This window comes from Magnolia sinica, chromosome 10 (genome assembly GCF_029962835.1).
Source record: "Magnolia sinica isolate HGM2019 chromosome 10, MsV1, whole genome shotgun sequence".
NCBI lineage: Eukaryota > Viridiplantae > Streptophyta > Magnoliopsida > Magnoliales > Magnoliaceae > Magnolia > Magnolia sinica.
In genome coordinates this window covers 23,968,513-23,981,679 of record NC_080582.1, presented here as the reverse complement: position 1 = coordinate 23,981,679, position 13,167 = coordinate 23,968,513, and the positions used below count along the sequence as shown (strand labels likewise).

The 13,167-nt window shown below is 40.9% G+C and overlaps 1 protein-coding gene across 9 annotated transcripts in view; it reads left to right on the top strand.

Annotated features, from left to right (window-relative positions):
* Positions 1-13,167, top strand: part of LOC131258196 (pseudouridine-5'-phosphate glycosidase) — a 64,682-nt gene that overhangs the window by 31,840 nt on the left and 19,675 nt on the right. For 8 of the 9 annotated variants that reach the window (XR_009177960.1, XR_009177962.1, XR_009177961.1 and 5 more), the window contains exons 5-7: positions 4,934-4,993; positions 5,137-5,197; positions 12,156-12,262. Coding sequence is in view for 6 of the 9 variants with exons in the window: in XM_058259321.1 (XP_058115304.1) it covers positions 4,934-4,993; positions 5,137-5,197; positions 12,156-12,262 (228 nt within the window). In the remaining 3 variants the exon portion in view is untranslated. The remainder of the gene's footprint in view (positions 1-4,933; positions 4,994-5,136; positions 5,198-12,155; positions 12,263-13,167) is intronic. The other variant, XM_058259316.1, reaches the window with a different exon arrangement.

Sequence of the window (13,167 nt, the reverse complement as noted above, 5' to 3'; positions counted from 1 at the left end):
TTGGTAGCTTAAGCCCGAGCTCGGTCTAATTTAAAATCGGGTTTGAATCTAAGCCTGAGCCCGGCCCAGCCCAGTCCTCAGGCCTGATATTCTAGTCCAAGCTCGGCTTGAGATGGGCCAGGCCTGAAAGCCTGAGGGGCCAGCCCGGCCCATTGGCACCCCTAGTCATGGCAGTGGAGGGTTTTCCGAAGCTAGTAAGGGAGTGGTGGTTGTCATTCTCATTGAAGGATGCGTGGGTTTCTCATTGTTTCAAAAGCTCAAAACTTCTAAAAGGTAAGATTATTTTGTGGAAGAAAGAGGTTATTGCGAATCAGGAAGCCGAGGCGGATTCTATTTGTGGAAAATTTGAGCTCTTGATATATCGTAAGACGGGAGGGATTTACCGGATAAAGAAAAATCTTCGCACGAGTTTAAAGCTCAGCTGAGGGAAGAGGAAATTAAATGGAGTGGTTGAGGGAAACTTGGGTCAAAGGAGACATAAATACAAAATTCTTCCAAGTAATTGCTAGTGCTTGGGCAGGAAATTACAAGATTACAAGTGCGATGGTGGATGGGGTGAGAAAGTGAATATGTGTGACACTGTTGTAAAGTTCTATAATGACCTTTTTGGAGAGGGATGGAGGAGGTAATGTCTTGACAATTTGGAAATGTCATTTTCTGAGGTGGAAATCAAGATGATGGTTAAGGATAAGGCAGAGACAAGGCTCCTAGGCAGGTCCGTTTCTCTTTAACGTTCATTCAGGCATTTTGGGAGCTAGTTAAAGATGATATGATTGGCTTCATTAATGAATTCTTCGAATCTGGTCGTCTTGTGACAAAGCTGAACTTCGATTGTTATCATCTCGAAAAAGGAAGGCGCTGAATGTATGAGGGGTTTTGTATTGATTAGTCTTCTCAGGGGGTTCTTAAAAAATTCTAGCCAAGATATTGGCTTCCAGACTTGGGACGGTCTTATTTAGCATGATCTCTAAAGCCCAAAGAGTGTTTGTGGCTAGAAGCGAAAATACTGTGTATTAATCGCCAATGAATGCATTGATTCATGTTTTATAGAAGGAAAAAAAGGAGTCATGTGTGAGCTTGATATCATGAAGGCTTGTGATAACATGGACTGAGAATTTGTAGATTATATGTTGGGTATCTGGGTTGTGGGCAAAAATGGAGAAGTTGAATCCAAGTTTGCGTCAAATCTCCTAAATTTTCAGTTTTGGGGAAGGGATCTCTTAAAGGCTTCTTTTCAGCATCGAGAGGCTTGCACTAGGGGGATCCGTATCCCTATTTGTTTGTGGTAGTGGTTGAAGCTTTAAAATGCTAGACTAAAGGACTAGTTGTGGGGTTAATCGGCTTTAGGGTGAGCAAGTCAAATTTCCAAGTTTTGCATCTTCAATATGCAGATGACACTATCCTTTTTTGTGATGCGGACAAGTCTAAAGTGGACAACTTAAGGAAGATTATGAGATGCTTTGAAGTTGTTTTGGGATTAAAGGTGAATAATTTAAAGAGTGAATAATAGGAAGTGGTCAAGTTTGCAGAGATTTTCGGCTGTTGTGCAGGAACTTTTCCTTCCTCCTACCTTGTTGTGCAGGACCAATGCATGAAATCAAATAATGTGAGAGATCAATCAGCAAATTTAAATTAATTAATGAAAATTACAGATCTTGCTAACATCATCACCAATATCAAGATTCAAAGAGGAAAACATGCATAGTTTAAGCCTAACTTGTCAAGCGTCATCCTACAAGACCATTAGACATGAGAAACTAGGATCTAATGGATGTAGAAACATCCAAATAGTATAGGGTTAGGCCTATTGTAAAGGGGAATGTCTAATACTACTTAGGGTTTACTAGATTTGAGTGTAGGTGAAGCTAGGGTTAGGAAAGTTTGGGAAAAAGGGCGAGATTAAGGTTAAAGTGGGGAATTGAATAAAGTGATTAAAGGATTTAGGTATTAGGAGGTGGGAATTAGGGTTTTGGATGTAGGGAAATTAGGGATTTTAGGTTAACTGAAGGATTTGTAGATCTAGGGTTTGGGAAATTGGGGGAAATTGGGAGATTTGGGATTTTTGGGTTAGGGTTAGGGTTTTGGACAAGGGAAGATGGGATTTTGGATGGAAGGTTCAAAGATGCAAGGGGAATAGAGATGTGGCCCTACGGACCAGCCCGTTGGCTCGCACGTGTGGCCGTACGGTCACATGTGTGGGGTCTGGTTGGCTAGGGTTTGGTCCGTAACCTTGGGGTTTTGAGGGAAAGGATAAAGAAGAAGAAAAGAAGGTGTTGGGATGAAGAACTAAAGAGATTTCAACAAAATACCTTGCAAAGAAGAACTCAAGGGGGTAGATGAGAATCTCGATCTCTCATTGATGGAAGATTGGCCTCGTACCAATCTCTCTTCCAAATCACATGGAAGACTTTTTTCACATCTCATGAAGAATAGAAAAGAAAGAGAATTTTCTTCTTCTTCTTTTTTTTTTTTTGAGCAAACCAAACCCCCCACCCCCAAATTATAGTCTTAAGAAAATTTGAAAATTACAAAATAGACCTTGTTTTATGACGTTTAACCAAAATAGCCATAGTCTAATGAAAAAACATATAAAGCTACTCATAAAGTGTCTAAAGCATAAATCCAATATAAATTAGATCATAAAACATATATATGTCCTATGATGAAAAGAATGGTTCATGATCATTGGCCCGATCATGCAATCCATGCGATCCAATGGCCTGATCGTCATGTCCCTCAAATCCAACGGTTCAAATTGCTTTCTAAAGCAACCCATGTATATATTCCCAATGTGGGGTCTTCTAGATGCTTGCATATGCAGTATGTGGTCTTCAACATGGATACTCACCTAGCCACAGAGAGACCGGAGCCCGCCTCTTCTGATATGTATGCAAAGGCGTATGTGATGTGATGTCCTCATCACCTTGACTCTCCCTTTGCATTGGGAAACAGGCTAAGCATTTGTGAGATGAGGTCATTGAAAGGTTCGAAAGAAAGATTTTAAGTTGGAAGATAAGGTATCTTTTCCTGAGCGGCAGGCTGACATTAATCAAGTCAGCAATGCCCAAGTTGCCGATTTATTTTATGGCTCTTTTTCGATGTTCGAAGTCCATATTGAACATATTGGAAAGGCTAAGGCGAGAGTTCTGACGGCTGGGAGCTGAAGAGAAGCATTAGTTCCACTTGATGAAATGGGAAGAAGTTTGTAGATCATCCGAGGAAGGAGTAGGCTTAAGGAAACTGGAAGCCAAGAATTCCGCTTTGCTAGGTAAGTGGCTTTGGAGATTTGGGATGAAAGATGGTTATTTTCTGAGGGATATTACAGCAAGGAAGTGTGGCATTAACAACGTTAATGGCCACTGATCCGTAGTTTTCTTCACAAGCCACACTTAAAGAGTGATATCCTTAACCAAAGTCTAGAAGCCATGAATTCCGCTTTCCTAGGCAAGTGGCTTTGGAGATTTGGGACAAAAGATGGTTATTTTTGGAGGGAGATTGCAGCAAGTATGGCATTAACAACATTAACGGCCACCGATCCGTAGCGTTCTTCACAAGCTAGCGAAATCCTTAACCAAAGTGAGCCCTGAGGTTGTGACTTCTAGAACAAAGCTGACGAAGAACCATAGAACTTGTAACCAGCTCATTGCTTCGTTTAGGAAGGGGGATGGTGGACTAGGGGACTTCATTATATAGAGCTTCTTCGATTTGGAAGGCGGTGGCTAGTTTGAGGCGTAAGTTTAGAGAGGGGGTTGGTTTTTCCTTAGGTGATGGAAAGAGGATCTGGTTCTGGTAGAATGTTTGGCTGGCTGAGAAGGCGTTTCAGGAGGATTTTCCATGGTTAGTGAGGTTGTCGTTGGGGGTGGATGTTCCGGTTGCTTGATGCTTCTCATTGTCTGTGGTTTAGGGGCTTGCTGGACATAGAGCTGGATGAGTTTGTTGGGCTTCTAGAGCAGCTGAGTAATATCTGTCTTTCGGTGGGAGATTGGGATGCAGTGGTGTGGGCCAAAGAGAAGTCTGGCCAGTTTTTGGTTAGGTCCATGTACAAAGGAATCATTGGATATCCGTGAATAGGTGAAGTTTGCCATACTGCTTTTGTCTGGCATTATGGTGCCCCAACAAAGGTCGCAGCTCTTGCCTGGTTAGTGGACAGGAAAAAACGTTCTCACAATTGATATCATTTGGAAAAGGATGATTGTCCTCCCAAATGTTTGTGTTGTGCATGAAAAATGAGGAGTCAGTTGATCATCTTTCATCCATTGTCCCTTATCCTAGAAAGCATGGGATAGCTTCTTTGCTTTGTTTGGTGTTTCGTGGCTGGTGTTGGGTTTGATTGAAAGCTTTTTCTTTGCTTGGTATGGGGGAGTGGTTAAAAAAGGGTGGACAATCTGGAGGCTTGCTATGTTTGCTGTCATTTGATCAATTTGCGGGGAGATGAAAATCACTGCTTTAGGAATTGAAGCGAGCGGGTTTGGGAGGTCTTTCATAGGGCAAAATTGGATGTAATGGGTTTAAAGGTCCTTGGTGAGAGTCCCTTTTTTCCTTTTTCTTGGTCTGAGGTGTCGTTTGCTTTCAGCTTTGGCCTTCTTTTTAATAAATCATTACCTATTAAAAAAAAAATCTTATGTTTTTCATGATGATCATGACGATGTTCTAGTCTTGAAATTCAATCTTTGCATTTAAGAGTTATGTGATATAAGTCTTTTCAGTGCAATCCTTGAGCCTTTTCACTGCAAAAACTTGAAAAGCAATATTGTTTGAGGCCAACCTTTGATATATCGGTATAACTAGACCACGATAGTCCAGAGTGTTTCTAAGTTAACGGATTTTGGGATAGATGCCTTGCGTCCCATTTTGTGACTAATAATATTTTACTTGTTATATGACAGCTTAATTTCCTGACTAAACTTACTCGCCAATTTATGATTGGTTGCAGGTTGCTACCAGAGGAAATGGCGCAACAACTGTTTCTGCGAGCATGTTTTTTGCTTCTATGGTAGCTCATATGTTCTTAGATATGTTCACCACTTGTCCTCCACCAGATCCTTCCCCATGCATATGCATACAAGCATACTAATATATTTTATTCTCTATACTTTTTGTTTCTGCGGCATATTTAATTGCACAAAATCCTTGCAGGTTGGCATACCTGTGTTTGTTACTGGGGGGATTGGAGGGGTGCATAGACATGGAGAAAACAGTAAGCATGATCCATCTGTTTTCTAGGAAATGGTGAAACTCTGATAAGTTTGTGAAAATACTTCAAATAGTAAAACTGTGCCTAAGCAATTCTTTTTAGCTAATGATGTGGGATATCTAGTTCTTACACTTAACTTTCTAGAAAGAATGATAAGAGGGCAGGCATTTTCAAAACAGAGAAAGGGAGAATGACCAAACGCCTCCTAGAATGAAGTATTGGGACCAAGAACCCTGCAGTCTTGGGGCGATACATGGAATCGGTGGATAGCACTATCCAATGATAAGTCACTGTAGAAAGTAGGATTCCAAAAATGGGCGCTTGTTTGGATAGCAAGTGGAATCCTCAAATTCTTTAGACAGCAGTCAACTTATTTCTTGTGCCGGAGAATTCTGACCATGGACAACAGTAATGATTATCGTGTCGAATCCACATATCCAAACAGCCCAATTGTCTTGTGAATGGAAAAGAATTTCCATTTCCTCATTGATTTTGTGTATTCAAACACACCCTTACTGTCATCCTCCCAAAACCTTACGAGTTTTGAAAACTGTCTTGAAGCGCCCCCCACTTTGTGCATGATTCGTCTTTTCAAATATGCCTCTACTAAAATAAAACAAAATTTGCCCGACTTATACCAACTAAGGTGTGCATTTGCCACAATTTATTGAACTCATCCAAGTGGCATCTCATCCACCATGCATTTGGCATGTATGTCAATTCTATCCAGACTGGCAATCCCCTATTATGGGTGGAACAGAGTTTGAAAATTACATTGGCAGAAGAATCTTTTAATCATATGGTTTGTGTTGTCCCATCAATAGAATTGTGGAATACCTTTTGGTCATCCGTTTGAATAGAGTTTTACGAGTGACCCCTATGGTTGAGCGGTTCAAGCTGATGACATGATGGGTCCACTGTGAATGGTCCATGCACCAAAATCATCTTTGGCACTTTTTCTAGTTGATGTGGGATGTTGCTATGTTTTCTTTCTTAATTGTCTAGTTGATGAACATACTAAAGGGTTACGATTTTCCCATCTGATTGATTTCAGATTCATTAGCCATCTATAGTGTATCTGTTCATATTAACGGTTTGGATGACTTGACTACAGGCTCCACGGGTCCAAACTAAACCATGAGTTGTACTCTTCCTTGATGTCATTCCGCCTTTCTGGATTTTCAGATTATAATTTACAGGATTTTGACCCATGTCTGATCTCCATTGATTGGGATTTTCTGATTCCAATGGAGAAGACAAGAAGTTCGAGGCAATTTTTTGTTAGGATGGAAATGGGACTTAGGAGGGTTTGGTGAGGAGTATTGTTAGAGGTGGGCATCGAGTCGAGTTGGATCGGATTGGGTCCAACTTGACTTGATCCGATTTTTCAAGAACCTGACCCGAACTCGATTCAATCCGGGACCAAGTCCAGCAAGGTTGACTCGATCCGATCCGAATCCTTGCTGGCCTGATTTGAACCGAGTTCGACTCGGTCATGGAAACCGAATCGAGTCGGATCGAGTTGAGTCTGTCCAGTTGATTCGGATTGGGCTGAATCAAGATTGGGGGAGAGAGGGAGAGAAAGGAGGAAAGAAAGAAGGAGATGTGGGAAACCGAGAAAGAAAGAAGGAGAGAAAGGAAGAGAGAAAGAAGGAGAGGAGGGAAATCGGGAGAGAGAGGGAGAGAAAGGAGGAGAGATGGGTGGGTGCGCCGCCTCTTTCAGGTAGAGAAAGAGGGGTTAGAGTTCATTCGGTTTGGACGGGATGGGTAGTAAAAAGTAAAAAAATATATCTAAAAAACTTATATATAGGACCCGACCGGATCGGGTCGGATCAGTTCTGATCCATTCAGATCGGATCGGTCTAGATTGACCACGATCTGAACTTGATCCAATGTACAATCAGATCTGAGTGGTCTTACTCGATCCGCACCTATCCAGGCCTTCGGTTCGGTTTGGATTGGGTTGGATTCTGCTCAGCTCTAAGTATTGTAGTCAAATTACCCAATCTAATTTTCTACTAGATATGTTTTGCTATGTAAGAGAATAAATATTGGCCTTTTAATGAGAAAGTGCATATTTGGAAAAATGAATCTACGCTCATGGATGGAAAATGCCTGTTAAGAGGCAGTGGGGGGCAATGTTTACCGTTTCGGTATTGCGTTGTGTATCACACCCTTGGGTTATGGATAAGTATTGGTTATTGCATGGGATATATAGGTTGTATCGTGGAATTTATCGCACTTTTTGGGAAACATGGGAAAACATTAGTAAATTGGTTGAATTTTTCAATGAAACTTCAGGGATTGTTAAAAAAGATATTAATACGCACTTTAAATCATAACATCACAAAAAACAAGTGCACAAAATAGGTTTCCTTTGTATAGGTTCCTAAGCTATGTGGTGTTTGACTGGACTGATGCAAGTATATTAAAAGTCTATTCATATAATTTTTAAATGTAAGAAATGTATCGAAACACAAGCAATACATTAAAAAACATAAGAAGTAGAAAACTATAAATATACTTGTGAATAATGTGCGTGGCTATGGCTCAGACCCACAGAGCTGCGCGATGGCTCAAAGTCATCATCTCCATCTCAACGGGGTTGGGAATAGTATTGTTGCTCTACTAATCGATAGTATTGTGCCAATAATAGTAAAATAGTACTAGTGAAGATACTCTCTGACATAACGATGGTGCTCATTCTCTCCAAACTGAGCCAATATGCCTATCCGTGGGTATTGCATAATTGTCAGAGTCTGTGATTGATATGGATTTAGGGTGGGCACATATGTAGCTCTTGGATATCCATACTATTGGTCATATCTAGACTATGGATATCCCTGCTTGCATGTGAAATTGTGTGGATTGTCTGTCATGGCGCGTGTGGTAGCTTGGTGGAGCTTACAATTACGCCACGGCTCGTGTAGAAGCTTGGTGGAGCTTATAATTACGGCTAAATCGGGGGGGGAAAAATCATCAGTTCTTGCAGTCCTCTTGTTTGATTAAATTGATTGTTGTAAGGTAAATTAACACTTAGGCTTCCAAGCCAAAGTGGGTTCAATCACACAAACTATAAAGATGCAACAATAAGCAACTAGTATATAGGGAGATAGCGAACTTGTGTGTGCTTTGCAAGGTAAGTGCCTAACATATAATCAATTCAAGCATTCATATAATTTAACTAATCAACTACATAAGCATGAATAGAATTGTGCTCAAATGACAATCACAAACATAAGCATATATAGTGGTTCAGTTTCCTTACTTTACTCTCGGTGGACGCACTCTCCTTGATTGTACTGGTATTCACTATCTTAGGGGTTTTCAATAGGTTCACCCCTAACCTGTACAACCTTGTACAAGGACTTAAACGCCGTACACTCCCGTGTCGGAGGAACACGTTTCGACCCATGTCAGTGGCTCCTGCAAGAGACTTTAGTTGGTTTTCTATCGGTTAACCAACAACCACTAGTGGTCCTAATCCAAGGTCCTATGTATACTCCCACTAGAGGCTCCTTAAGGAGACTAACATGTAAATACCTGCGTTTGGTGAATTCGGCCCTGCACAAGAGCTTAGGTCATACACAAGAACCTATTCGACTTTTGGGTCACAAACTCTTATACTCAATCCTACATAAGGAAAGATTGTATGGACTCTAAATTGACAACCTTGCTTATCGGATTGAACCCCTTTGTAGTGCCTTCTTGAAATGCTTCTTTAATGCTCTCTCATACTTGAATCAGCTTATTAATTGCTTACACATTCGTCGATGCCGCTAGTTTAGCTCCATGAACAAACACCTTGCATGCGATGTACCAATGAGGTGATCAAGGTGGTGGGATGATGGTGAAATCTCCTACAACCAAAGGTGTAGTTGTTTTCCGAGGGGGGAATCACCTAGATGAGTGTTCTAGAGGATTTAGACAAGGTTTTACCTATATATTTAGGTCTGCTCTCTAGAACAAGAAAGAAAGTATGAATACCTTCATAATTGAGCTTGGAATGCTCATTAGAGTGGTTAATCACAAGAAGGATGTCATGAATCTCTTTGGTTTGGAGTCTAAGATGGGAGATATGAGTGGGGAATCACCTAGGCTCCTATTGCACAAGAAACCCATTAATTTGCCCAAAGCCCAAATGCCCTTTTATAATAAACAGGTTTGCAACGTTAAAAAAAGGGGTAGAAAATGGCACATTCGATCGATCGAGCGATGCTTTGATCGATCGACTGATTCCAACATTTTTTCAGAAAGCTTACTGGATGATTTTGGTCGTCGTTGATCGATCGAATAGGGTTTGTCGATCGATCGATGATTTGATTGAGACCGATCGAAGGTCTGTCTATACAATCGAGAAATTCTAAATATATATAATTTGCTTGCTGGACATTTTTGGCAACCGTCGATCTATCGACCAGGCCACCGATCGATCGAGTTGCGCTCAACAACACCTATGATCTGCAGGTTTGGGCAGTTTGGTTTCCAGCAGCTCGAGACCTCCATAACCTATATAAGCATGTTTAAATGGAGCTCTTAAGGCTAAAGGATGATCAAAAGAAGGTTTACCTATTACGGTTAAGATCATCTAGAGGTTAGGTTGTTTTGGGTCCAAGGTCAAGGTCACCAAGGCACCTCAATTTACCCGTTCCTTCACTCTATGCTTTATGTCCTCTTGTGTCTTCAGTCTTCAGCTTCCAAGGGCTCAACTGAAATATGGACTCACGTGATTGACAAATAGGTAGACGAATCAGTGCACTAACAGTATGCAGAAGTGAACTTCCAATTATAGTCGAAAAACATGTGTCGTAAATGTTGGAGTTGCTCGCCGCGTATCCACTAGGTCCGTATGCATATCCATACTGTGGCACATAACTAGAGCTACCCTCCCACTTCTGTGATCCATATCCATACTGTGACATAGAAATCGAGCTACCCTCCTTATTCGTGATCTAGACTAATGCCACCCCGTCTCTCACTAACGCACATCTTGCATACACTTTGCCAATAACTCCTCTAAATTTGTTAGCTTCTAGGTATGCTTCTTCTTCACTAGCTTCTTACGCGTGTATGCTTTATTAATGACAAGGTGGGGTTGTGGTTCTTGTGGGCGAGAACCATGGTTAGTGGCCTGGGTGGTATAATCAAAATCCCTCTCCCCAATGAATGGGCTAAGAGGCCTCTGAGTCTGAATCTCATAATGAGTCTCGCTGTCACCACTACCATCCCCTTCGCCACCATCACCATCGTTGCTACTGGCGCTAGAGTCACCGTCACCATCACCATCACCATCGTTGCTACTGGCGATGGAGTCACCATCACCATCACCATCATCGTCGTTGTCATCATCACCGGACCCATCACCCGCATCGCTCTTTATCTCACTCTGAGTGTTGGTTAAAGTCTCTCTACCTTGTGTTCCGCATGATAATGATTGCCATGGGCTGCCTCTGGACTCCTCTTTAATGGGTCAAAAGCTTCGTCTGGAGATCTAGCTTGTTGTACATTAGCGTCAACATCAGTCCCATGTGAGCTACCTCCTTCGCCATGTGAAGTGGGCCCTCTATATCCAAGGTATTCCATGATAGTAATGGTCACCACCTTTACCTTTACAATATGGAGTGTAACGGCCGTTATAGGGGCAATAATGGCCGTTACGGTCTCTCTCTGTTTTTTGTTTTTTTTTTTTTTTTAATTTTTTTTTAATTTTTTTTATTTTTTATAATTGAAAAAAAATCCGAAAAACTTGTATTGGCCTTTACGGGGGGTGTAATGGGCCATCGCAGGGTTGTAACAGCCTTTACGGGTCATTTTAAAATTTTTTTTTTTTTTGTTACAGCCGTTACAACCTTTATGATCCCGTAACGTGTAACAGTTGCCATCGTTACCTTTACGCAACGACTTTTATTCCCCTGTAACGGCCTTTGTGGCACACCATGTTTATATCCTCTTCAGCATACATACTGACAGATTGTCATCAAGTCCAATGGGTCCTGTGCCTTTTTTTTTTTTTTTTTGTGCGTAGCAGCCTCTCTTGTAGCTTCATGTTGTAGTGACAGTATACTAGCTTTTAATGCTTCTTGTATCCAAACTTGTTGTGCTTGTTTGTGCGAATGATAGAGAAGGTGCTCCAATTTCTTTCATAGGGTGAGGAGGACACCGTCTGTGGAAATATGCGGACATCCAGCTGCTACAATGTCTCGCAATCACTCCCATACATGGCCCACCATTCACCAGCCAAATAGATAAAAATTTTCCTTAGTTTCACATTTACTACTAAAATATTAAAACTAACTTCAAGTTGTAAGAGGTAACTAATGCGGAAACTCACATGCCATCATCTAGCTCCTCGCCTTTCGTGCGGCCTTGCACCCAAACATCCCAATAGTGTTGCGGAATTTAAAAATCCATTGATGGCATTTAGCATTAAGTGTGAGTATGAAGGTTTTGATGAAGTTAGAGAAAAGGTTAGTGCAAAACATGTTTAACTCATTACCAAAGCCGCCTTTCTTTGGACGGTTAGGGAATAGCTTTACATACACCTCATGCACAACCCTCTTCAAGGTAATTGTGTCCATTCTATAACAGCCATTATTTAGGAAAAATGGCTATTGTATACACCCGTTATGGTGTTAATTCTTAGTTGCATATTCCTTCTAACTAGGTGCCGCTCCTGTTTCGAATTGCTACTTCGGACTCTCACACTCACTCCTGCTTCCTACCTGTTTATATTTGTTTACATGTTAAGAGAGATGCTTCCCTGCTCCTGCACCCAAATTTTTTGCCGCTTCTTTTCACGCTTTGTGCAGCTGTATGTTGCATAACATGATGCTTTGGGGCCATTACTGTTTTGTGGCTGTTATACACATTATTTATTTATAATGTTTTTTTGGTTCTAAACCATGATTTGGATTCATGATATCATCTGATTTTAGCTTTTGATTTTTGGTGTATTATGCAGCCATGGATATATCTTCCGATCTCACCGAGCTTGGGAGGACACCAGTGGCAGTTATCTCTGCTGGTGTAAAGTCAATTTTAGATATTCCTAGAACCCTTGAGTACTTGGTATGTTATGTTGATCATGTATATAAATTTTGGGAACCTTGATGTGTATATGCTGTTGTTTGACATTCTTAACATCTTGCATGATTTCATTTTCATAAAATTCTATGGGAGTACAAGCAGCAGTTGCTTGCACCAAATGCTTGCTAGATTGTACGGTTTTTAGACCCAGTGGAGGAAATGGCTATGTCAAGGACTCTTGTATCAACAATGACTGGCCATCTCCTGGGCTATGCCAAAGAAAATAATTATATAAAATAATCATGAGGATTTTGTTAACTATAGAAAATAATTACATTGTGGGGAGGGGATTTGGAAATAGAGAAGTCAAAAATTATTTGAAGGCAAAGAAGTCTCATCCAAGAAGTTAAGATACATGATTTTTTCCATGGGCTATCTCCTAGGCCATGCCATCTCCCAAGTTTCGAGGGATTTCCTTCTCTCATCTCATATGGTTTTGGAATTCTTTAATTAGAAATGTTTCTTACTTTGTTGTTGTTGATGGCTGGTTATGTTCAGCCTTCACCTTTGAGGGTTCTGTCCTTGCTTTTTGTTCTTCTCCATTCTCTGGTGTGAGGGATGACCTCTGATCATGCTTTAGTTTTGCCAATGTTTGTGTCTCCCTCTTGTTTTGTGTGCTGCCTTAAAACAACAACAACAACAAAAAAGAAAAAAGAAAAGAAAAAAAGAAAGAAAAAAAAAAGGAAGAAGAAAGAAAGAAAAAGAAACAGCAAATGCAGATTTCATGCAAATCCTGGCAGCTGGAAATGGTAGAAGACTGCCAATTATATGGCAATGTTGGACATGAAAGATTTTGCTCTGATAGTTGCTGAAAATCCTGATCATTGGTCATTATTACAATCATGCACCTGACACTGACCTATATTTAACTTTAGGGGACCCTCTTA